Source organism: Engystomops pustulosus, chromosome 1 (genome assembly GCF_040894005.1).
Source record: "Engystomops pustulosus chromosome 1, aEngPut4.maternal, whole genome shotgun sequence".
NCBI lineage: Eukaryota > Metazoa > Chordata > Amphibia > Anura > Leptodactylidae > Engystomops > Engystomops pustulosus.
Window position 1 is genome coordinate 92,255,292 of NC_092411.1, and position 26,976 is coordinate 92,282,267.

The window sequence follows — 26,976 nt, forward strand, 5'->3', positions numbered from 1 at the left end:
GGGGGCGTATATATGTCCCCCATACGTTTGTGTGAATGTAGCTTAGATTGTGCTACCATATTCCGTTGTAGAAATATAGACAAAAGAAGATTACAGAGTAATAAGAGTGGACGATCTATGGGGATGAATCCTGGACAAGCTCTTAAAGGCTTAGCTCCTGAAAACATGACACAGTATGAAGATATTCTTTTGAAGATTACCCTTATGACGTAGCTGAATATATTGTGAAATATTTGTGCAATGAACTTTCCTCTTTTTTTTAGGGAAGGCAGCTGTCTGTCTGAGACTTTTGGACAGGGCCAATGGTGGATCTATCATTTGAATACCTAAAATGTGAATTGTGTTAACCTTTATTTGAAATAATTGTGAAAGTTTTCCTTGTTTCTGTGAGCACCAGAAATCTCATCATGCCATCAGTGATGTTTGTGGCTGAGTGGATTTCATGCCTCAGCTCACACAGGCTGCTAGAAGAGGAGAGGGATGTGAGAGTAGATATAGGCGTTATTTTGAGGTTTGGGAGGGGATCTGGGAGGAAATGTTACTGCTGGAGAGGAGGGGGTGGGGAGTGCTGCTGTGTGCAGTGTGGAACAAGTAGGAGGTGTAGTCTCTATGCATAGGACAGGTGGGGCTGGAGTATGAATGAGGTCTCTAAAACATTTTATGCACTTTCCAGTCTAAGGGACAAAGACGCAGTCAGCACTTGGTGACATAACAGCACCTGACTGGAGTATACTCTACTATCTAGGAACCGCCGCTATTAATCTGAGTCTCCAACTTCTTCTTTCCCGGATTATATTCCTCCTGTTGTCTGAAAGTAGCTGTGATCTCCATCAGTTACAGGTACGTTCTATTACTTATTGCTGAACTGGATCACACAGAAGCAAATCTATCAGAGCTAAGTTTGCCAGTGATTTTCCTTCCTACTATTGTGTACAATACAGATTATGTGAAATACAGCTGTATAGAAATGTGTTGCAGTAGATAGTGCCATTGGCTACAACTTGTTACAAAGAAGCTGTTTACAACTAGATAATAGAAGAAATACAGTATTTACACATGTGAACAAAGAAGAAGCAGAGACGTCTGTGTGCGCTGAGTGATAGCAGGTTCATTACCTGAGGAGGAGGCGTTGACATTGTGGCATGAATGGGTAAAAGGTGTTTTGTGAAACCTAGTGCTTGCTTCATAGAAGTGAATTTAAGGTCAATTTTTCCTTCTAGGTAGACAAATTGAATAATTTTAACTACATTTTCTTTTTAACCCCTTAAAAACTTGTCCCTTTTTTTCGTTTTTTAGTTTGTTTTTTGTTTAGTTCTTTTGACAATTGTTTTATTTGGCCATGGCAAGGAATTGCGACAAAACTTTACGCCAACTCCACAGCAAATGGGCGCAAAGGGGGCCATCTCTAGCTGCGGAGTGGGCTGTTGTTGGGCGTTCCTGTCCATTTGCCTGTGTACTAGGTATAGCTTGTGCTATGAACTGGCGCAGATTATATCGCAATTCTACATCAGATGGGAGGGCCGGTTTTTACATCACAAGCTGACGCTCGATAAATCCCTCCCCCGAGGTCGCTGCTTCTCAGAGTATTCAAAGTAAAAGGTGGATTTGATATTTCTGGGGCTTTAGGTTGAGTTATGTTTGGTCACCCCCAAATGCATAGCTCCCCTAAGAATGGCAAAGCATGGAGCATTCTCCACCCCCTGCTATGGCTTTGAAATGCATTGGTACCATTTACTTTTATGGCTGTTAAAGGGATTTTCCCACGAACTAAAGTTAGGCCCTATTCACAGGATAGGGCCTAAGTTGGTGTTCAGTGGGGGTCCCAGAGGTGAGACCTCCACAGATTGCGAAAACAGGGGGTTCCTCGTTGCTCCGTCAGACTAATGGAGCAGACGGTCGCGCGTGACTGTTCTGCTCAATTAATCTCCTATAGAGCTGAAGGAAATTGCCAAGATGGACCCTTGTTTCCGCGATCTGTGGGGGTCTCGACACTGAAACCCCCACTGATTAGCAAGTTAACTTTGCTTCGTGGGAAAACCCCTTAAATATTACAAGCCACTACAACTTTAAGGGTGCATACACACGCGGTATGTCCGCCTTGTGCTGGATAGGAGGTGGCCCCTCCTCCCTCCATAGAAAACAGAGGCGCACGGGCGCACACATTTGCCGAAAGATAGAGCATGCTCTATCTTTTTGCGGTGTGTGGCCCGTATCCCCGCCGTGCCGCTATTGCCGTCTATGGGGACGTACATGTACATTCCCGCAGACGACCGTGTGAATGAGCCCTATCAGTATATTATAATAGAGCAAACAATATTTCTTTTCAGTTTTTTTAGATATTCTTTACAGTATTAATATTGAATAGTGCTTGTGGGTATGCTTTTTATCAATACATAAAGTTATGCAGCAGAAATGAATGAGGTGGATGTAGGTTACTGTGACCAGAAACTTAGGTTATATGAGGTTTCGTGTTTTCGGTGTAGAAATCCAGCAGTTTGATTACACTTCTATTGAATGTGATGGGTGGCAATATGTTTCATTGTTTTAATACTGAATTCTTTTTGTAATTACACCACAGCCTTCCTGGAAGTATTATGTTATTGAGATATTATGCAAGTCTCAACAGGTATTCAATACCAGCGTCATCATAATCCACTTCTTTATACACGCAATATAGATGGATTTGCTTAACTGTGTCCCTGCTGCAGGGGCAAACTACTGTACACAAAATTTCTCCTTAAAGATTGTATCGGCCATCTGATTCCTACCATATTAAGCTGTGTCACTAACTGAATCCACTTTGCACCCTGATGCAGGATCTGGCCTTGTAATGTGTACTTTTGTATGATGTTCTTTTCCTAAAAATAGTTCTAGTAATATTCTAATGAGCTGTAAGTTCTCCATGGGGTTTCACTAGAGCCCCTCCAGGCTCCTGCTCCAATAACACGCGCCCCTGGAGCACTTGGAGATCCTACATCAGGGTGCAAAGTGGATTCAGTCAATGATGCTGCTTCATAAGGTAAGAGTCTGACAGTAGATTTCTTAATCATTGACCACTACATTCTTTTTTCCATTGTGTCTATCCACATATTGTATGACAGGCCATTATGTTACTAAAACTAAGCAGCCAAGAGCAACTTTCACAGATCACATCTGTTTTCCAGGATTTCCTAAACCAGGCAGCATCAAGGCTCAATAAAGATTTTTAGCCCATGTTCACATGAAGTGGAATGTTTTGACTGCCGATGCATTATGCAATATGGATTGAGTATTGAGTATATTCAATAGTATTGAATATAAGTCATCGTGATCCCAGGATACAGTCTTGTAAAATATAATGTCTGTGAAACAGCATTCATATCTCGCTATATTGTATGCTGATGTTTCCCAGTATTCTGTTATAGCTACTGATAGCATATTTTATATGGAAAGATTTAAATCTGCTAAAAATGTTGTTGGGTTTAACACATACCCACCCGTGCAGTCAGCTCTGGTCTTCCCTGTTGTAGTCTTATTTTGTATATTGCTGTTTCTCTTGATGCATAATGGTCATAGTACAGACTGCTAGCACTAAGTATTTTGCGATGGAACTTGCAATTCTCTGGCCGATACGGGAATTACGGTACATTTCCTCCAGAAAATCAAAGATTACATTAGCTACCTGTAGTTTTTAGATATATTTTTGCAGGTTCACCTGACCTGAACCTAAAGTTTACATTTTCTAAAAAGGCAGTAGACTGTTTTCACAGAAAACGCAGCTATGTTTATTCATGGCAGTCCAGGTTCATCTCATAAGCAGCGTAGTTGAACTCTACTATACTACTACTCTACTGTTAAAGTTTACAGATGGATTGTGTGTCTGACTAATGTTTCCATATATAGTTTCACACTTTGGACAATTTTGTTTATTATACCAAAAAATGTGACTGCTTTTACTTACTATGTGCAGGGATAATTGCAATGGCCTTTGACATTTATCTAAAAAGATGTAGTATGATGTCATCTCTAAGTATGTAATACCCTTAGGTTAGTAGTACAGCCATAAAGGATAAACTAGCCAATACATCTTGTGTGTAAACCAGAAGCCAGTTATTTTTTTTATTATGGAAACTGGCTTTCAATTTACATTCATTTACTGTTCATGTGGCTTTGCTTGATCCCCGATAAAGGAGAGTAACAGCTTAATAAAACAAATGTATGTTCTTTAACCCAGCACGTGGACATGACATATATATACTGTCAAAGTATATAAAATTTTCTTTAAAGAGATTGTCCTAAAGCAGTGTTTTTTTTTCCTGTGGGCCCCCTGTTGTGTAAAAGTGACATGAATAAATGTCTTGTTCAACTTTATACAACTCCCTGCAAGTGCGTAGCCAAGTCCCGAGGGGTGTGGTCTTCACATCATAAAGGGCATTTGCTTGTTTGCAAATTGATCAGCTCAGCACCCCGTTCATTATTATTTACTCATCCCCCCTCCCTCTTTCCCCCCTCCCTCTTTCCCCCCTCCCTCTTTCCCCCCTCCCTCTTTCCCCCCTCCCTCTTTCCCCCCTCCCTCTTTCCCCCCTCCCTCCCTCTCTTCTCCCTCCCTCCCTCTCTTCTCCCTCCCTCCCTCTCTTCTCCCTCCCTCCCTCTCTTCTCCCTCCCTCCCTCTCTTCTCCCTCCCTCCCTCTCTTCTCCCTCCCTCCCTCTCTTCTCCCTCCCTCCCTCTCTTCTCCCTCCCTCCCTCTCTTCTCCCTCCCTCCCTCTCTTCTCCCTCCCTCCCTCTCTCTCTCCCCTCCCTCTCTCTCTTTCCCCCCTCCCTCTCTCTCTTCTCCACCCCTCCCTCTCTCTTTCCCCCCCTCCCTCTCTCTCTTCCCCCCCTCCCTCTCTCTCTTCCCCCCCTCCCTCTCTCTCTTCCCCCCCTCCCTCTCTCTCTTCCCCCCCTCCCTCTCTCTCTTCCCCCCCTCCCTCTCTCTCTTCCCCCCTCCCTCTCTCTCTTCCCCCCCTCCCTCTCTCTCTTCCCCCCCTCCCTCTCTCTCTCTCTTCCCCCCCTCCCTCTCTCTCTTCCCCCCCTCCCTCTCTCTCTTCCCCCCCTCCCTCTCTCTCTTCCCCCCCTCCCTCTCTCTCTTCCCCCCCTCCCTCTCTCTCTTCCCCCCCTCCCTCTCTCTCTTCCCCTCTCTCTCTTCCCCCCCTCCCTCTCTCTCTTTCCCCCCCTCCCTCTCTCTCTTCCCCCCTCCCTCTCTCTCTTTCCCCCCCTCCCTCTCTCTCTTTCCCCCCTCCCTCTCTCTCTTTCCCCCCCTCCCTCTCTCTCTTCCCCCCCCTCCCTCTCTCTCTTCCCCCCTCCCTCTCTCTTTCCCCCCCTCCCTCTCTCTCTTTCCCCCCCTCCCTCTCTCTCTTTCCCCCCCTCCCTCTCTCTCTCTCCCCCCTCCCTCCTCCTTTTCCCCCCCTCCCTCTCTCTCTTTCCCCCCTCCCTCTCTCTCTTTCCCCCCCTCCTCTCTCTCTTTCCCCCCCCTCCCTCTCTCTCTTCCCCCCCTCCCTCTCTCTCTTTCCCCCCCTCCCTCTCTCTCTTTCCCCCCCTCCCTCTCTCTCTCCCCTCCTTCCCCCCCTCCCTCTCTCTTTCCCCCCCCTCCTCTCTCTCTTCCCCCCCCCTCCCTCTCTCTCTCCCCCCCTCCCTCTCTCTCTTCCCCCCCTCCTCTCTCTCTCCCCCCCTCCCTCTCTCTTCTCCCCCCCTCCCTCTCTCTCTTCCCCCCCCTCCCTCTCTCTCTTTCCCCCCCTCCTCTCCTTCCCCCCTCTCTTTCCCCCCTCCCTCTCTCTCTCCCCCCTCCCTCTCTCTTCCCCCCCTCCCTCTCTCTTTCCCCCCTCCCTCCCTCTCTCCCCCCTCCTCTCTCTTCCCCCCCCTCCCTCTCTCTTCCCCCCTCCCTCTCTCTCCCCCCCTCCCTCTCTCTTCCCCCCTCCCTCTCTCTCTTTCTCCCCCCTCCCTCTCTCTCTGCCCCCCCTCCCTCTCTCTCTTCCCCCCTCCCTCTCTCTTCCCCCCCTCCCTCTCTCTCTTTCCCCCCCTCCCTCTCTCTCTTCCCCCCCTCCCTCTCTCTCTTCCCCCCTCCCTCTCTCTCTTTCCCCCCCTCCCTCTCTCTCTTTCCCCCCCCTCCCTCTCTTCCCCCTCCTCTCTCCCCTCCCTCCTCTCTTCTCCCCCCCTCCCTCTCTCTTTCCCCCCTCCCTCTCTCTCTTTCCCCCCTCCCTCTCTCTCTCTCCCCCCTCCCTCTCTCTCTTCCCCCCCTCCCTCTCTCTTCCCCCCTCCCTCTCTCTTTCCCCCCCTCCCTCTCTCTTCCCCCCCCCTCCCTCTCTCTCCCCCCCCTCCCTCTCTCTTCCCCCCCCTCCCTCTCTCTTTCCCCCCCCCTCTCCTCTCTCCCCCCTCCCTCTCTCTTTCTCCCCCTCCCTCTCTCTCTTTCTCCCCCTCCCTCTCTCTCTTTCTCCCCCCTCCCTCTTCTCTTTCTCCCCCCTCCCTCTCTCTCTGCCCCCCCCTCCCTCTCTCTCTTTCCCCCCCCTCCCTCTCTCTCTTTCCCCCCTCCCTCTCTCTCTTTCCCCCCCTCCCTCTCTCTCTTCCCCCCCTCCCTCTCTCTCTTTCCCCCCCTCCCTCTCTCTCTTTCCCCCCTCCCTCTCTCTCTTTCCCCCCCCCTCCCTCTCTCTCTTTCCCCCCCCCTCCCTCTCTCTCTTTCCCCCCCTCCCTCTCTCTCTTCCCCCCCCTCCCTCTCTCCCCCCCCCCTCCCAATGGAAACTTAAAATATACAGAATACCCCTTTTAATACATGAGATGTATTCTGTTCAAATATTTCAGTTGGCATTATATCAATTGCATAGTTGGGCATCATACAGGTGCCCTAATCCAGACTATCATTAAATGTGAGTGATGTGTCCACAACTTATTCTTAACAAGAGGAGAAGCTGTGTTTTTTCCCTTGCCATAATTACAGCTTTCTAAATGCAATTGGTACAGAGTATAATCACAATGACAAGGTGAAACAATGCCACGCCAACCAAAGCACAGGTTTTAATTACAGATAACAGTTTGTTGGTGCCGGAAAAAATCTGTGACAAAACTGGAACAACTGGAAAGCTTTAACTGTGTAATGATGGGGAGAAGTCGTTTCAATTCTTGCAGTGCCTATTTTATTTTTTTATTTCTTTTAAGTCACTAATCCAATAGTATGAATTTCACACTCAGTTCATTTCTACATTGATGCGGGATAGATTAAATTTCCTGTAATGGTATACGATAGCTGGGAGGTACAAAACGACATGTTGTCATTCTTATATCGCATTACTTTTCTTCTTACAAGTATTCTGCAATATCCGGCAACAACAACAAAAAAACTTTACTTATTTATATACATAGATAATGAAATATTGTGTATTTCATTGTGTGACATTTATTTGACACATTATTATAACAATCTATTTATTCTTAGTAACAACAAATAATTGTCTGTGTCACAATTCAAATTATTTAACTGGTGCCCCAAATATACATAGAACTTGACTGATCTCATTGTATGTAGCAGAGAAACACAATTTCCTAGGTGCAATTGTAACATTTGTTCCTCGCTATAAGGCTAAATTAACACTCGCGTGTGCCCGCCGTACCGTAGCACAGCTGGTACACGTTGGTGCTGGCACGGCCCCATATTGCGGGACAGATAAGACATGTCCTATCTTTCTCCCGGCTACGGAACGGTACGGTGCACCCATTGTTGGCATATGGGTTCCGTATATATCCAACTTATATACATCATCCAACGGCTGTGTGGATGGGGCTAAGGCACACCTGCAATACAGATAATAATGTATAAAGTACATGGCGCTTATTGTGCACACCCTCGCCACCTCCCTCTCGAGGCATGAATTCACACCTCTTGCGTGACTTCACCTCCCTCTCCCATGCTCCCATAGGAGCTTGTCTACCCCTTGACCTAGCCCTTATTATTGGTAATATTGCCACCAGGATATGACATCATATACACAATGGTACAAGTGGCAACAAAGAATAGTGGATAAGTGACCCTGATTTATTGGTAAAATTGATGGCACAGTACAGAGATACTAATTGCTGGTATTTTGTTATGAGTCAATTCAGGTGCTCCAGGTTCCCTATGGTCCATGTGCTGCTAGGGACATATAGAAGACATTAAAAACAGACAAAACAGACCCGTATGTTGGTCCAATCCTATGGACTGAACACATTAGACAGGACAGAGATCCTTGCATCCTACCGAAATGGAAGGACTACCTTCTATTAAACACCAGAATTGGTACTATTAGAAATATCGACATACAGACTGCTTCTCAGATTATTGTCAGGCCTGTTTTTCCTTTATTATTGCTGTGTTCTTTTAAATGCTCAGTTTGGAGTGAGGACCTCTATAGAGGAATATTAGGCCCCTCCTGTAATCCCTACAAGTCATCTTTCATGAAGCTTTTTATTGCATGCTATATAGAGTCTGAGTGACGTATTCATATTGGTATTTTCCCATTGAAGTATTCCCTCCAGGGATAATATGACCAATAGAACCTGTTTGGCAGTGCTCAAAGTTGCTTTGCAGTCTCCGTGAGCTTTGTGTTTAAATATTTAGCCGCTTTCAGTTAAAAATCTGGCATATGGACCTGATAGCAGTGTAGCACCTTTCTACATTCAGATGTTTCCTAAGATAAATGTGCCTTTACCTCTACCAACCAGGTAGACAATTACATTGGGGGTTACTACTTTATTCATGAAAAGTGCACCTAAATTTTGATGCAGAAAACTGAAGCAAAGAGCCAACTAATTTGTGTATCTACAGTAGTCTATCAGTAGTCTATTCTGGAATTCAACATCAGCCACTATGATAAATGTGGCACATTTTCAGGCTGTCTAGTCTTACAAGTTTACTCTTTTATTATCTTATCCGCATTAGTTTAATCTGCCTCCAAGTGATTTAAAAACTAATACAAGATAAGTAAAGTAAATAAGTTCACAGGAGCCATTGACTTGCATGAATGCTTGTTCCTGACTACTGGCCTTTTAAGTAGATGAAATGTATTACCGTATGTAGCTAAATTATATTCGTTCTATATTGGCCTGGTTTCTTCAAGTAAACTGTGAAATATTGTTAATTTAAATATAAGAAAGAAGTATTATATTCATACTCTCCTTTCTGTTTTCTCTGGTTCTTCAATAATCCTGCGGATATTTGGTTTACATGCAGACATAAAGGGACGGTGATGGCCGCATGTTTTTTTTTTTGGATAATTCCTTTAAGTGTAATATTACTTTTTCCTCCGCCAATCTCCAATATATTTCTAAGATCTTACAGTGCAGATTGTATGCTTTCACACTACTGTTCAAACCTCCATTAAAAAAATAAGAGCAGCAGTTTAACATATCAATTAAAAATCCCATTGTAAATTTTATCATCCGTTATGTTACGTTTAGGCAAGGTATGCGTTTTTTGGACAGAAAAAATGATGGAGACTGCAGTACTTTTCCTCCGTTTGAAAAGAAACGCATGGATAACGGGTACCTGACTAACTGACCATAATGGATGACATGAAAATGACATTACCTCTGTTAAACTTATGTTCTTTACCCTTTTTTTAACGGAGGTAAGAAACAGAGGTTTGAATGGTAGTGTGAAATTAGCCCAAGTGAGCAGATCAGGAATGTTGCTTAGCATATACTCCTGGACATGTTTAAACACATTGCATACTATAATGTGAGCTGTACTGTATGCAATATGTTGTGCTTATATGCTTCCAATGAGGGTAGGGTGACACAGAGTTTTAACCTGGATTGAAATTAAATAACAGGATTATTTCAACTTGAAAGTTTCCTTTGTAGGAAAGAAAACTGCAAGAGACGCAGTCATGCCATGATTTAAACTGTAAATTGCAAATTTCAGGTCACAGTTGTAGCTGGGCATTGTTCATAAATTAAACCATCACCATGAAAATACAGCCTGATCTGCAGGCAGCAATTTGTAGAGCTAATGATATGGAAAACATATATTATGTTGTTTATGTGTGTATATAGGTGGCCCCCGGTCACATACAAGGTTTCTTTAGGTTTGTTCTTAAGTTCAATTAAGCTAAAGTAAAGCATCGAGGGAGGCAGAGAGGTCTGTCTGTAAGTCGGGTGCCCCGTGTGTGTGTGTGTGTGTGTGTGTATATATATATATATATATATATATATATATATATATATATATATATATATATAATATTTGGAAAAAAGGCAGCACTCCAAGGTTCCAGTAAAAATCAAAAGAAAGTCCTCATTATTACATATCCCAATACAGCAACGTTTCGGCTCGGTGTGAGCCTTTTTCAAGCCAAGTGACAAGTGCAAATGGTGGATATATATACACATTTAGTTCAGTCACATGATCACCAAACATTGGGTCACATGACCTCACAACTTTTTCAAAAACATTTCATTTTTTTATATAACAGTGAATAAATATATAAATACAACATCATTTTATAGTTTTGCAGTGTATAATAATAGATCCGTTATCTGATATATATATATATATATATATAAGTGCTAGTGCATATAAAGTGTAATGTGACCATGATGTGTCGGGGGTTAAATCCTAGATTATAATAATAGATCCGTTATCTGATATATATATATATATATATATAAGTGCTAGTGCATATAAAGTGTAATGTGACCATGATGTGTCGGGGGTTAAATCCTAGATGTGGATCGTGAACACACATAAATTTAGGTCTAAAAAAGGTACTTTGGCAACTAACCACTCCATACGCTAAATACTATTATATTACATACAATTGTATGTGCTGCTTTGGACTTTCTACAAGTGTGTATATATATATATGTAACATAAAGGTCAGGATGTTGAAATATCTTGATATATATTTTTATATGTTCCAATGTATATTTATGTCAAATATTTTTCAACAATATATCCAATGATACCAAATTCGCCAACCTTCCACTATCCCCTCAAAGTGGGGACACTGGGCTTACAGCCTTTGAACATGACCCCTCTCGGGCAAATATGACTCTTCTCAGCTCATTTTCACATGACTTTAGAAGAGATTTTTCTATAGGTTAATGGATGAGATTTCACATAAAAAAGGTAATTCTAACAAGTATATATTATATCCTACCTGAGGGGGATAATAGTTTAAAGGGAACTGCGTCTGTCTGTATTATGCACACACGGTATTGGAAGTTTTTCTTGATGGTGTCTATCACATGTTGATATGTAAAGCAGAAGTGATTTTCTAGCCACCTTGGTTTTTTTTCAGGCACAGATTTTGGTGGTCATGTTAGACACTTATTATAGTACATTTTCTTTTTACAACTAGTAGTTGCTGGTACAAAATTCAAGTTCTTGATTCTAAAAGAATACACAGGCATCAGACTCAAACAATGTTATGTCTGTAGAATTTCTTCTAGACACATTTAGCAGTCTTGCATCTTCCTGAAAAGGATTTGGTGAATTGACCAAGTAGCAAGTAAACATTTATGTATTTGGGATATATAATTTGTATGTAGCATACTACTATACAATAACATACCTCAATATAGAAATCTTTAACTATCATTTAGTTTAGTGTCTTTTATAAAATGCTTTCAAGGCAGTTGTATGGGCCTGCAAAATGACATGTTTGTGTATATTTATAGTGAATATGAAAGGGGGGCACTGTTCTGAGCTGTATTTAGGCTCTGTGCCTAACCACATCTGGGAAACCTTTGCACAGTGGCTTATAGTATAGTCTCTAATGAGAAGATCTTTCAAAGACAGCATGACACTGAAGCTTTGCCTGTGGCCCAAGCCATAAGATTTTTCTGAATTTGTTTATGGGATTGATCTCTACACAGTTCCTGCTGATGCTCATCCCATTAACATTTGTATACAGTAACAACATTTAGAAGGAGTTTTATAAGTTGCTACCGATGACCTATTCTCAAGATAAGAGGTCTAGACACTGCAATGATTGGCTATCCGGTGCTGCTTCTGGTGTACAGGTTAGTGCAGCTTGGCTGCCATTCAATTGTAAAAAGGCTGAGATGCCGTACCAAAACATTGGCACTGCACAGTGGATGGAGCCTTCTGCTTCTGGCTTCAGTACTAGAGGCTCCTAGAACAGAAGTTGATGGGCGGAAGGGGGTCCAGGTTTTGGACTCTTACTGATTCATCCCTCCGAACTTTTGGGCTAGAGAAAGAGCCCCTCCCCCTTTTCAGAAACTATACCCATTGTCACACCCCTTGTCCCACCCCCAAGCAGAATAATATCAACATTAATTTCCCCCACATAGTATAATGCCCCCATCCTATGGCCAACTCCATGAGGACCCATATAAAACCTCCTTATGCAACTCAACAACATATGATGCACCTCTTTAATTTTATCCTCCTTTTTCTTTTGTGGCCTTCTGTCCTCCTCCATCTCCTCTCATATTGTGGCCTCCTGTCCTCCTCCATCTCCTCTCATATTGTGGCCTCCTGTCCTCCATCTCCTCTCATATTGTGGCCTCCTGTCCTCCATCTCCTCTCATATTATGGCCTCCTGTCCTCCTCCATCTCCTCTCATATTGTGGCCTCCTGTCCTCCTCCATATCCTCTCATATTGTGGCCTCCTGTCCTTCATCTTCCCTTATATTACAGCCCCATCAATTTTAATCCTAATAAACTGCAGACAGTACTAGATATAAGGATTGGAGATCTGTGTAATCATACTTTTGTGTGTGCAGTAATTGGCAGCATAGCTGTGATAAGTGAATCTTTAATCCAGGTTTTCAGCTCATGCAAATGGTCTGGGACGGTCATTGAGTTTGAAGAGCTTTCTGCTCTTCGCAATGAACTGTTCCACAGTCCTTCCATTTTGGTTTGAATAACTGCTACAAGTATCCAACCAAATCCTAATACAGCTTCTGCTCATAGCAGAGGGAAGGGGCTGGGGTGCAGCACAGTGCAAAGGGCAGAAAGCTCTTTAGGTTGTAAGGCCCACTTGGAACCCCTGCAAGAGCTGCAGAGCTGGATTATAACTACATTTTTCATAGTCCTGTCACAACAATGTTATGGTTACACAACTCTAGGAGACAATAATCAGTGCTAGTAAGAACTGCTAGTGCTACAGAAACCCAGAGTGGGCATACAGGCAGGCCCCTACTTAAAGAGAACCCGTCAGGCAAAATAACCCCCCTAAACTAAATATATTTTCATAAACTGCCATTAGAGAGCATTGCCTCTATCCCTTCATTGTCCCTCTACATGCCTGTAAACCTAAGCAATGAGGTCCTAAAGCTGTATGCAAATGACCTGTGAAATGTCCAATGATGCATTAGCATATTCAAGCTGTCCACCTAATTCATGAGTGGAAGGCACAGCCACACCCCCAGTGCATGACTGACAGCCTGTATAATGATGTGAGGCTGTATAATGATGTGCTTCCTGGTGCTGGCGCCCCCTGCAGCCTGTGTGTGTGTGTGTTTAGGAGAGATACAGCAGCTCCAGGCAGCAGCCATGTTACAGCAGAACATGTCAGATTCATGTGTAGCTGATGTCTGTGTCTCTCACCTGTATATTAGGAGGATGCAGCATGTCAGCAGATGCAGCACAGACACTAGCCATGCTTTACTATACATTACACACAGACATGAGCAGGGGGAGGAGAGGGGAGGGGTAACAGGGGTGACATCACTGCCTCTGACCATGTGACCAGCCTCATTTACATGATAAAAAATAGATGATTTTACAATGAATAATGTATGAAATGACTAGATAAAGGCTAGGATGGGATCCTTGTGAGCTGCTCCAACAGGTAGAGGTGACAGGACTAGTGGCACAGACCTGATGACAGGTGTCCTTTAAGGACTCCCGACTTACAGACGACCCCTAGTTAAAGATGGACCACTCTTCCCACTGTGACCTCTGGTGAAGCTCTCTGAATGCTTTACTATAGTCCAAGACTGCATTGATCAGCTGTAAAGTGTCTGTAATGAAGCTTTATTGATAATCCTTGGTCCCATTACAGCAAAAAATTGTGAAACTCCAATTGTGGCTGGGGCAAAAAACATTTTTGTCTGGAACTACAATTATAAAATATACAGTTTCGACTTGCATACAAATTCAACTTAAGAACAAACCTATGGAACTTATCTTGTACATTACCCAGGGGGCTTATCTGCTAATTGTACGGTCACTGATTCTGTATCTATAGACACTATTATAAACCTTGAAAAACACAATTTTTCTCATTCCATTTTGTTATCTAAATGATTAATAACTATTAGCTTTTTGATTAAAATATTTATAATTTCTCTTGAAAAAAGCAGATTCTTTTGATATCTCTTGAATAATGTTTTTTTATTCTCCTCTAGGAAGTGAAGTATGACAGATCCCTCAAACCTCCATAAACAAAGTGCTTTAGATATTGATGACAGTCAAGGAGATGATGGCTCAACACATAATGACACTTTCCCGCTGTCTTCCTTGGCCAACCTGTTTGAAAATGAAGAGGGGGCAGTTCCCACAGAGGTGAATCGGACTCCACAACCTGCTGGAGATGGCAAGCAAAATCTTAGGATTAGATTTCAAGGTGCTTTCAAAAAGGGGATTTCAAATCCAATGGATTATTTGGAATCAACCATCTATGAATCATCGGTGGTACCAGCGCCAAAGAAAGCACCTATGGATTCCTTGTTTGATTATGGAACTTATCATCATCATCCTACAGAAAACAGACGGAGACGAAAGAAGATACTTATGGAGTAAGACATCTTTCTTTTGTTGGCTTGGATTCTTCTGTGTACATGATTTTTTAAAGTAGATGATTAATACTCAAGCTTACGGTATCTTGCCTTCGTTACACATAATAGAAGTGCATTATATTCTCCATGATTCTAGTCTGCTCCATCTTTCACTTGAACGAATCTTTTGTAACATTTAGGCTTCAGGTGGAATGGTGACACTGCTGGGTTAGACACTGGATCTACTCTACGTGTTATCTTAGTCATACTCTGCATCTGCAATATACAACTGGGGAGGTTGTTCCATTATCTATATTAATATACAAATGAATATAATGGTGGAGCTGATCTATATCAAGGCTAAAAATTATTACTTTGTAGGTGGGGGTACACCACCAGAACACCAACCGTTCAGCTGTTCAGGAAGAAGTCAGTTGTGTTCTCAGTAACCTGGTCAGATAACTTCAAAGTAATCTGAGCTGTCTGCTTTCTGTTCTGTCCTCAGCTGATCAGAAACTGAGAACAACTGTTGGGAATGCTGGGTGTTGAATCCCACCAATCTGACTAATGCTGTTGCAGGATTTTTTAATATTTTACCTGAATAAAAACTTTAAAGGACATCTACTACCAGGATGAAGGCTTGTAAACCAAGCACACTAATATAGTGGTGTGTGCCCCCTCTGCCAGGACCTGCTCTTCACTTAGCTTTTCATGACCTGGATTCCACACAAAAAAAATCCTTAAAAATTATGCAAATGAATCTGTGGAGCTCCAGGCTCCTCAGGTGTTAATGGAGCCTGGAGCCCCTTATGTTCATTTGCATAATTTGAATCCTTTTTTTCTTTAAAACCAGGGCATAAGAAGCTTAAAGAAGAGAAGATCCTGTCAGAGGATGCACATACCAGTATGTAAATGTGCTTGGTTTGCACACCTTCATCCTGGGGGTAGATTTCCTTTAAACATTTGCAAACGTACTGCCAACAATGCTGTCAGGACTGGTGTGGCAATGAGCATTTCCGACAATGTATCTCATCTTTTTTAATTGTGTATTTGTATATGTGTATATGCGTCCCCCATAGACAGCGATATAAGCGTTGCGGTGCAGCACACGTGAGGCACCGTACTGTTCCGTAGCCAGGAGAAAGATAGGACGTGTCCTATTTCTCCGCGCAATATGGCGCCGTGCACCTTATATCACTAGTGAAAGGGGCAGGGGTGAGCAGAGCTCCTCCTCTCCCCGGCACCAACCTTAGTGTGAATGTAACTTGAAATGCATTTGATACTGTGGCTTAGGCAATATGAACTATGAATATGGCCTTAACCCTTATTTGAAAATGCATGTTGTTCGGAGAATAACCCTGAGAGCAGTGAAGAAATAATCTTAAAAAAAAAAACCATTAACTGACTTTAGGTTATATGTTCAATCAATGATAGGGGACAGGAGCCGAACACTGGAGATACCAGAACGAAAAGCCTCTTTAATGTAAAACTGCATGCTCTGCTTGTGTAAGTGTGCTAGTCTTTTTAAATGAGGTGACTGTTCTCAATATGGAAATCAGCGAGCATCTTGAGGAATTTCTCTTTCTTCCATGTTGTCCGCTGTGATGATCACGGCACATATGTGTTGGTGTGTGAATAGAGCCCAACTGTGCACTTTCTAACTTTTTAACTAAATGTGCCCCAGTCTCTTTATTTAGACTGTGTACAGGCGGCTTGGACTAGGAAACATTTCAGGCATCTCACCCTACCTCCCTAGACATACCTGTCGTATCCTCCCTTTGGCAGAGGAGCAGGAGTGTGAGTTATTATAAGCAGCCTGTAGGGAATGGCTCTAACAGTTGATTCCTTCATCTAACACATTGATACACGTACACTTATAGAGTGATCCTTATGCGCCTGCACTGAACCCTTCTGTTAAATATGTTAATGTTCCCATGTATTTTGTGAATTGGGTTCTGATCCTTTCCTGTAATGGGCTTGTTCCACTGACACACACAATACATGGTGTACTTTTCCAGACCTTATTGTACATTATGCTGGCAATCTTTCCTGGAACTATTTCTGCATCTGCAGAATAATAAGACTTGGTTTTCAATTGTGTTCTATAGGAGAATAGACTGTGACATTCAGAAGGGATCATGTTCCTTCAAGTCATTGTTGCAGTTCACTTTGCAACACTGAAGTATATTTCGCTAGCTTACCTTTTGTTTTTGAGTACATGTCACCAGGGGTGTAACTTGAAGGGGATGCAGAGAATGTGGTCGCAACCGGGCCCAAGTGGCTTAGGGGGCCCATAAGTTGTCACACTCTGTAACATGTACAGTTCCCTAAATCAATATAAGAGACAACAGCACAAAAGAAACAAGGTGGTAAGGCCCGAAACACACCACCGAAAAAAATCTAAAACAATATGAATGTTCTTATGCTTCTAAGTCTTCCTCTTTCTTTAAAGAATAAAGAAGAAGACTTAAAAGCATAGGAACATTCATATTGCTTTAGACTTTCTCATATGAGAAGGCTAGTAATATAAACCATATGTTATGTTTGGGGACCTGGTACAGACAAGTTAGGCCACTGCCTGTCACCATATTGGCTGCTTTTGGCTCGTTTCTATTTGGCTACAGTTGCATATGGAGCCTTGTGTTACTTGCTTTCAGAGAAAGGAAAGTGCCAGTGAATTTTTTGGTCTGTGCACAGTGGATTCCTTCTAGTCAATGATGTAGAAAATGTCACTGCAGAGATCCGTCATCTAACGCTGATTGTGTCACCACTGGGACCTATAACCAGCTGCAGTGAAGATGGCCCTTCACAGGAACACTATGGTATAGACTGAATTGGTGTAGTTTCTAGAATGGACAGGTCTGATATTGCTTTTTTATATTGCAAATTTTAATACAAGGTGAGTGTCAGATGTATTTTCCAGGTACCCAGATCCAGGTATGATTCTTGGAGTTTTGGAGTGATTGCAAATGAAAGATGGGCATATGCAGTAGTTACAATGCTTGTTAAGGGAACATTTCAGTGTCCGTTCGGTTAAGCAGAACATATTTTAGGGTAATCTGAGCTGTTTTTTTTTAAAGATCACTATATTATTAAACTATAGTTTATGTGAATGCCACAAGTATGTAATTTTGCCATGAAAACCAGAGGAGAATGTTTGTTTCTTTTTCACAAGCTAGAATGGACTTTGTTAGAAGTTCCATCCTCCCTCCATGATATGATTGACGATGATGACGATATTGAAAGTCTATTTTCAGTGCTCTCTTTGGAGTAGCCAATATGTGGTTTGTATTTCATATGCTGACACCGCTGTGTGAATTAGGCCTTAGTTAGAAAGAGAAAACTATCAGTCTGCTGAGTTCCTCCTGCTCTATAGCATGATGCCTGCAGATTGTATATTGAAAGTTACAGCTTTGCTTTACATTCTTCATGCTCTAATGAATGATATATTGGTTTTCCACTGCATTGAATCAAATGCGTCGAGTAACATTTTTGTTTATCTTTGGAAGCAATGTTCTCTTATCACTGACTCTTCAGAACTTCCTTCCTTACCTAGTGCTTTTGGAATGCTCCTAACATTTTCTCACAACTGATGTTCTAATGTAAAAGGAAGAATCTGGCATTTAGTCATCCAATGTATCATTTGAAACTAGAGAGTAATTCCTTTAATAATGGTCTTACTGAGAGGTTAGGGTGAAGATTCCAGTTCGTTTTCTGTTGTTAAGAGTTGACCAAACATAAACTATTTGTCGCAGTAATGGAACCGGAACCCTCATCTTTTTAAAAGCTCCGATACGTGTGCCTACAGAAATCACATTTATCAGCATTGCTTTTTATTTTTACATTGTGAATTGATATTGAGAACTATAATGGAAAAAAGTATAGAATTCAATAGAAAAAGTGTATATGATGTATATCTTCAAGGTAACAACACTAGTTTGCTTTGGTGATCACTTTGCGTTCTCCCAGCCACATAATGTACTTACATAGAATAGTTTTCAATTCACAAGTATAAGCGTAAATAACATCCTACCCTCATAATTTGTAGTGGAGACAAAGGATTGGCCAATTGATCTTTACAGTGATTTGCCCCATTTTACTACTATTGTAATCCACGGTATATGGCAAGAATCTAGCAACCAAGAGAATCATTACTTTAAGACCTCAGCATATCTGGGATTTCTATTGGAAAACCATTTCAGGTTACTACCTTTATCTGATACCCTAAAGTTTCTTACTACTGTATAACCCCGGGCCCTTATCTACTGGGCCCGTGTGCAGTTGCATAGGTTACAACTATGCAACTGCTCATTTCTGTCCTAGAAAGTCACAGCCCTTTTTTCCTTAATTATGTCTTCATTGTTGGGTGATTCAAAGTATGTGCACTAGTTTTCTTTGGTCCAATATTAAGAATTAATCTGCCACATTTAGCTTTCTATTTCAAATTTATGGCAACCTAAACATGTAATAAACATTACACATATCAGTTTCCAGATACCAGAAAGTGACAGGGGAAATGCATACAAAGCTACATCTGTGTTTATACCATTGTTATTAAAGAGTATTATTTCTTAGGCATTTATAGCATATCCCCAGGAAATACATAAATCTGGTAGATGTGGGTGCAACCTCAGGGACCTCCACCTATCTCAAGTCCCCTAGACCCCATAAAGCCTTAAGATATGAAAGAATATATTAATGAAAATAACCCTTTAACTTCCCCAATCTCTGATAATAAAAGTTTATACAGTATAGCCCACAGAGGATATAACATATCCTTCAGTTTTGACTGATCTAGTGGGCGGGGGGTGTGGGAAATGAAGACTGGCAGTCAAATTGTAAAACCACAACAAAAACATTCTCAATAAAATTTCTGAGGGTGCTGTTTGTTGCTTGAATTGTGATTAAACTGGTCTGGTAACTTTTCTACGACTTAAATCTGAATCTTTTGCATATCACATTACAGGTTAACCGTTTTGTGAATATATGCAATAATAATCAAGTTATGTGTATTTTTTAAATTTTTATAATTCATATCTAATATAAAATAACAAACATCTCTGTAGTGAAAAGTAACTCTAAAACACAGCAGTATCTTGCTTTTCTTTCGAATGGTATCTTCACATTAAATCACAGCCATGAACGTTCTTTTTTCACAAATAAATAGCTCTTGTGATGTAGGACAACTTTGTCTGTTACTAGTATTACTTGTGTCCATCAGGTTCTTTGTTATTCTCCTCAGTTTAGCCTGTCCCTGCAGAAGCTTTGTCCCCTGGCTGCTCTGCTTTTGTCTGTTAGGCCATACTTTTTTTTTTCTTGAACAAGAGACTAGTCTGATTCCAACTGCTGGATGGGGATTGGCTGCGGCTCTCTGTTGACTTGGGTGAGGAAGATGCATGATACACACTGAGTATAGCTCTGCCTTGTGTGTGCAGCTCTGTGTATGTAGAAGTCTCCTGAAAAGGATATGGAACAGGGAAGGCCTACCTAATGATCAGTCCCTTCATGCCAGTCTGTGATTTTTTTTTTCCATAGCTTTCTCTATGTCTCTCTGCAGCTCCAAGCTGTGTCATACACTGCTTTGCAGCAACCCTCCTCCCTCTGCTATCAGGATGGAAGCTGTTAACCCTTAGTGCTCACACAGGATAGACTATATACTTCATGTAATCATTTCAATTGTGGTTTCTACTGTTTAGTACATGCTGCATTCTCATCCATGTGATGAAAACCACAAGAATAGTCACTATATAATCCTGTATGTACACTATGGCAGTGTTCAATGGATTTACTTGTAGGTATCTCACTGGGATTGTTGCTGTTACTTCATGGAATGTGAGTGAAGCTTTTAACTTTTAGGGCAAGACAGGAAGAGGTTAGACTTTGCTTCTGCTAAGGAAGATTTCTGACGAGTAGGTTAGAACAGAAAAATGTCATTTCTCAGGAAAGAATATGGGAAGAAGCATAATATAGGCAAATGAGAATTTGGTAAAAATCCTTATGAAATCTGAGTTACACTTTTTACAGTAAAAACTGCTTATGAGGCATTCTTAGTCATTAAAAGAAACTCTAAGAAGAGTTGCTTTTAATGACTAAGATTGCCTCATAAACTCCTCCAAAAATTCTCATGAAATTTGCAGAAGCAGAAAGCAAGGTTGAGTCTTTGGTTTTGGTCATGGGTTTGCATACAGATGAGCCCCCTAAAGTGGGTTTTAGAAATGATTTGCTATAGAAACAGCTAGAAAATGGGACAGGAATGTTTTTTTTCAGCATGGTAAAACAATGTGAAGCACATTTTGTAGCCTCAAAATTCTTTCTGGAAAAGAGTATTTATTGAAGAGTAACACAAGGGAGTCTGATTGAAAAAAAGGAATTCTGACTTTCAATAGCTGCTTTAACAAATCTAGCTAATTTTTAGATTAGTCTTAAATGTACCGAATTTAGCAAATGGTGTATAATAAATTTGATTCATCCTCAAAACATCCAGTGCAGGGGTGCACAACTGTTTTAAGGAGCATATTATCAAAACATTCCGCTTCAAGGGGCCACACTAGTAATTACTTCTACAGGTAGTTAACACCCTAGAATTATGCAGCAACAAGAGTATATTATAGGGCCCAGGACCCAGCGCAGTGAGGCAGGAGAGAACCCAGTAGCTGGGTAATGTCTCCTGGGAACTTGCAGCAGTACACTCTGTAATCCGACCTTGTGTACCAATAAGTGCTTCCATCAGTTTACATTGGATCAGAAATTTTCAACAGAATTTTGGGGCATCTTTAATATTTATGTTTAGCCCATATTCTTAAAAAAAAGTTTCAATCATTTTATTCTAATCTGTTAATTTGGTAAAAAAGGTTGCTTAGGCCACAAGTCTGGTAAATTTAGCTTATTTTTTTTTTTTTTTAAATCTCATCTGATTAACCCAATTACTTAGATCTATATCTCCAAACTGGAAATACTTTCATAACCGTTTGTTCTGCTGGAAGATCTTCATCAAAATCCACGGTTGGTCTTTCAGTCTACTACTAATATAAGGCATGTTGCGTCTCTATTCTGTGAGCTTCTCTGGATGGCCAGGGGATTTCCTCTGTAGAGTACATCACCAAGTTATATGGTTGTCTATAAGTGTTTGACACCACTATTTGAAGAAATCGGCTTGATCTACATTTAGAACTATGATTTTGAATGTTGGATTTGGATAGGTGAAACATAAAATGCCTTAATCTAATGTATAATTGCAGCTATGTAAATAGGACTAATACATTTTAAGTACTTAAAAGCTGTATAGTATACCTTTATTTCTTGGAGCAATATCCATCAACCACTAGTTAATGATTATAGCCCATTAACAATTCTTAATAAAGTATGTCAGTTTGCTGTCTTTGCTTTTGTGTTTGCTCAAAGATTTAAGAGTGCATTAGGGATACTTGCATTCTAAGATGATGGCTTGTATCTATGCTATAGGGAAGGATTTTTATCTTTGTATGCTATAGGGAAGGAACACTTCAATTGAGTATGCTTATATTTTGAAATCTGGTCAGTTTTTTTTATTATGCAGTTAAATAGGGATATGATGGAGATTATTTACCAGCAGTTAGAGGGTTCACCAGCTTTGTATGTTTACTCCTTTAAATAAATTTCATTTCCTAACTGTAGGATATCTACAGAAATGGGAATAAAATCAACCATTTTCCGGAACAAGAAAATTTGTAGATTTTTTTTTAATACTTAAAATTATTGGGCTAATATTGCATCTCTGTTATTGCTCTGTTCATGAACTAAAGACATTTTTTTCCAGGAGGACCTTATCATTTGGAAATATAACTAGGACTTCCAACAGAAACACAATGGATCCATTGTAGTTTGATGTTTGCAGACATTAGCCAAAGTTTAGATGAAGTTTGGTCTTTTTTAAACAAGACTTGTTTCTACGTAAATTTATGTTTATCAGTATAGTGATCCTCTTTAAAAGCCCTTTTACCTAAGACAATTATCTAGAACTATGGTAAATAGGATGTGTACTTCTGCCAAATTCAACTGTAAATGGCTGATAATTTTGTGTTTGAAAGTCAAAATGTTACTTTTTTTTCTCCTAGGAAAGACAAGCAAAGTTCCCAGAACTCCAGTCCTGACCCTCCTCGAGTCATTAAGATGTTTAATAGACATATCCTCTTTGACATTGTGTCAAGGGCTGCTACATCAGAGCTGGAGGGATTCCTGCCCTTCTTGTTGTCTCAGAAGAAGCGGATGACGGATGAGGAATTTCGAGGTCAGGTGCAAACATTAAAAATTGTCCTGTGTATCTTTAACTTGTATTTAAGCCTCCAGTAATGTTTAATCTTCTGGAATCTTAAGCTGTAAGAAAATTCTGGCATGTACTTGTGGAGAAGTTGTAACCCATTATTGTTCGGGGACGGTGGTTATGAAGTCTGTGCAGTTGAAAGTTGTTAAACTGTTCCAGAATATAACTGTTACATACCACAAGATAATGGGATATTTATAAAAGGATTCTGTACATTATATTTCTTGCACATGCATTACGAAAACTATGTACAACTGGAAATACTGGAAAAATGTAGCAGATCAGTTATAACACTTGTGTATTTTCATTTTTTAATATGAAACAAAAAAGTATGGTACATCCATTAAAGAATACAAGTGCGTTATAATTTTTCCTTTTTTATAACTTTTTACCCTCAGAGCCATCAACGGGGAAGACTTGCTTACCCAAAGCTCTTCTGAATTTACAAGGAGGAAAGAACGACACAATCCCAATGCTGATTGATATTGCTGAAAAAACAGGGAACATCCGGGAATTTATCAATTCTCCTTTTCGAGATGTGTATTATAGAGGTATCAGTTCTCCTTTAACTCTTTCAAGAATTCATCTTGATTTTCCTGGTAAAATGTTTGAGAGCTTAGAGGGTTGTCTGGTTTATAAAAGGAGGGGTTCACCCAATCCCAGGATGGCCAACCTTTTTAGCTTGTTGTGTCAAAATTCAGGAAAATACCAAGCCATTTGCACCACGCTCTCAGCAGGAGAGTTGCCCTACCACTGGACACTGTGAGCTTGCTGTGTGGCAGCAAAGACATTTTTGTATGTCCCCTCTGACATGTGTCATAGGTTAGCCATCACTGTCTTATCCATTCACTTTTACATTGCATTTACACAGACAGACAATATCCATTGATCCCAACAGGTGGTGCAGTTAAATTCACATTACTTTTGAGATTCTGTTGCAAATTATGGGGGCCAAAGTGGGACCATACTAGGACAACTTCTAATCTGCTTATATTTGGGGAACCCTTTAAACAAAATTTGATTGTATAGGGCAGTGGTGGCAAACCTATGGCACGGGTGCCAAAGGTGGCACTCTGAGCCCTCTAAGTCGGCTCTCAGGCTGTTTCCCCAGCACAGAATTAATCAAACAGGACTTAAGAGATCCTCCTACAGGACCATGAGGTGACATACTCAGCGTTATTTTAAAGTGAGACTGCAGGAAGAAAAGATGTGGACATGGTCGGATTTTCATTGGAGCCATTGAAACTCCTGCTCTTGGCCCCACAATTCTTCCTCCTCAGTGGGTTGTCAAGGGAAGCTCCAATGGCAATCTGAATTTTCCCTCCTCCTGTCAACGATATTGGTGTCCTCAGGACTGTTGAAAGCTGCGCTACAGCACGGAGCAAGAAGATTTTAATAAGTTAATGCTAGAATTGCTGTGTTGGCACTTTTTAAATAAGTGGATAAGGGTTGCGGTTTGGGCACTCGGTCTCTAAAAGGTTCGCCGTCACTCGTATAGGGGGATATTTATCTGGGCTTCTACACCAGAAAACTGGCATAACCCTATTGATGTATCCATCAGAGGCAGTGGGGCTTCCATGATACACCAGCACACCAGTACCTGCGCACAATAAATCTTTCAATAGTTAAAATATATATTAAGCAACATCCTAAGATAGAATCCCTTGTAAACAACCAAATACTCCATGAAAATGTGACTTGTCCAAATATGTTCACCCGGTTGTAACCTATACCATTGATTGTGTAACTACGATCAGACTGTGATGCTTGTGGATAGCTGACCTACCTTTTTAATCCAGAACAGACTTCTGTCAATACATTTTCTGGTCAAATATTTTTTGCTAGAAATACTCTTTAAATCTGTAATAACAGACCAAATAAATGGCTTGCTTGTGATTTAATTTCAGGTCAGACTGCACTTCACATAGCTATTGAAAGACGCTGTAAGCATTATGTGGAGCTTCTGGTAGAGAAAGGAGCTGATGTCCATGCTCAGGCCAGAGGGCGCTTCTTTCAACCCAAGGATGAAGGTGGATATTTCTACTTTGGTAAGTCTTTAACTTTTTAATGCACTTGTTTCCTGATGCTTATATAGCACTAATATGTTCTTCAGTAGTGTCCCTATCAGTCCTAGTGTGCCAAGTGTAGCCAAACGTGTCAGCAGATTTTACTACAAGTTGCAGATGGCTTTAGGTAGCAGTCCTGGAGATCTGTGTGATTCTGAAGATATGTGAAATTCCTTACCCCTTCCATGTACATGGTCAGTGACATTCCCTGAGCGCACATGTTCTGCTGTATGGTACCACACTCGCCCACAATCGCCCAGAACCTTATCAGCATGTTACTCTGCTTCCAACTCTCATTAGATATAAGCCCGGCCGATAACATGATATATTAGGCCAGAAGTGGGCCCAGGTAGAGTATATATAACCAAAACACAGTCTCATGGATTTAGATAAAAGAACAACACAGGTTAAATTTATATATTTTTTTAAAAAAGGGCTCCTTTATATTAAGGGCACAGTAGACAAATACACACATTCTAATATTTAAACGAGCCATTTCTGGGCACTCTAGAACTCTCCTATCGAATGTTTCTGATATAAGCCTAAAGATTTTCCTCCAGAACTCTTTAATATTTGGACAGGACCACCGTACATAAAATTCATTGGCTTCTATATTGCACACTCTCCAACTGCTTTTTTCTTGGTTTTTATATATTTTTTATCAACTTAGGTGGGACCAATCACCTTTTAAAGATAAGTTTCCAAATGATTTATACAGTTGGATAATGTACTTGAGGATGTCATAACTCTGCAATACATGAATATCACATTTTTTATTCACAAAGTTTCCCATCTCCGCATGTAGTTTAGTTTATATTTTATTCTTTTCTAACAAGGGATCTTGATATATAATAGATATTCCTTCCTGCACTTTTTTCTGAATTTAAAAATAAACTATAGTTATTGTTTATTCCCTTTTTAAGTCTACTTATAATGCTAAATACTTTGATACATTCCCTAACTATAAGCCGAGTTTTTCAGCACAAAAAATGTGCTGAAAAACGTCCCCTCGGCTTATACACGAGTCTATAACCCCGACATCCGGGTCATTGGGGAGCTGCACCGATATTGGCGGGTGAGTATATAAGGTTTTTTTTTTTTTTTTAGTGCTGGGGTGGCAGGCTGTATACTACTGGGGGCAGGCTGGCTGTATACTACTGGGGGCTGGCAGGCTGGCTGTATACTACTGGGGGCTGGCAGGCTGGCTGTATACTACATGGGGGCTGGCAGGCTGGCTGTATATTACATGGGGGCTGGCAGGCTGGCTGTATATTACATGGGGGCTGGCAGGCTGGCTGTATATTACATGGGGGCTGGCAGGCTGGCTGTATATTACATGGGGGCTGGCAGGCTGGCTGTATACTACATGGGGGCTGGCAGGCTGGCTGTATACTACATGGGGGCTGGCTGTATACTACATGGGGGCTGGCTGTATACTACATGGGGGCTGGCTGTATACTACATGGGGGCTGGCTGTATACTACATGGGGGCTGGCGGGCTGGCTGTATACTACATGGGGGTGGGCTGTGACCAATGCATTTCCCACCCTCGGCTTATACTTGAGTCAATAGTTTTTCCCAGTTTTTGGTGGTAAAATTAGGGGTCTCGGCTTATACTCGGGTCGACTTATACCCGAGTATATACAGTATATTGAAATCCAAAATATGATGGTATGTCATTATTTTTTGTAGATCACAAAACCTGATTATTCCTTCTTTCGTTATTATATTATTTAAAGTATACCATATTGATGCCAGGGTAAAGGCTTAAAATTTAAGGTACTATAGCAGCATATCTACAGGTCTGATCTTTATACTCTTGTTTCCCTCTATATATCTGATCCAAGAGCTCAAGACACATTTTGTTACTTCGCAAT

General features: G+C 41.2%; 1 protein-coding gene across 2 annotated transcripts in view; it reads left to right on the forward strand.

Annotated features, from left to right (window-relative positions):
* Positions 1–537: 537 nt before the first annotated feature.
* TRPV4 (transient receptor potential cation channel subfamily V member 4) overlaps positions 538–26,976 on the forward strand; it is a 56,311-nt gene continuing 29,872 nt past the window's right edge. For both annotated transcript variants that reach the window (XM_072147305.1, XM_072147314.1), the window contains exons 1-5: positions 538–840; positions 14,366–14,755; positions 22,828–23,000; positions 23,432–23,584; positions 24,941–25,081. In XM_072147305.1, the coding sequence (XP_072003406.1) occupies positions 14,376–14,755; positions 22,828–23,000; positions 23,432–23,584; positions 24,941–25,081 (847 nt within the window). In that variant the 5' untranslated portion in view covers positions 538–840; positions 14,366–14,375. The remainder of the gene's footprint in view (positions 841–14,365; positions 14,756–22,827; positions 23,001–23,431; positions 23,585–24,940; positions 25,082–26,976) is intronic.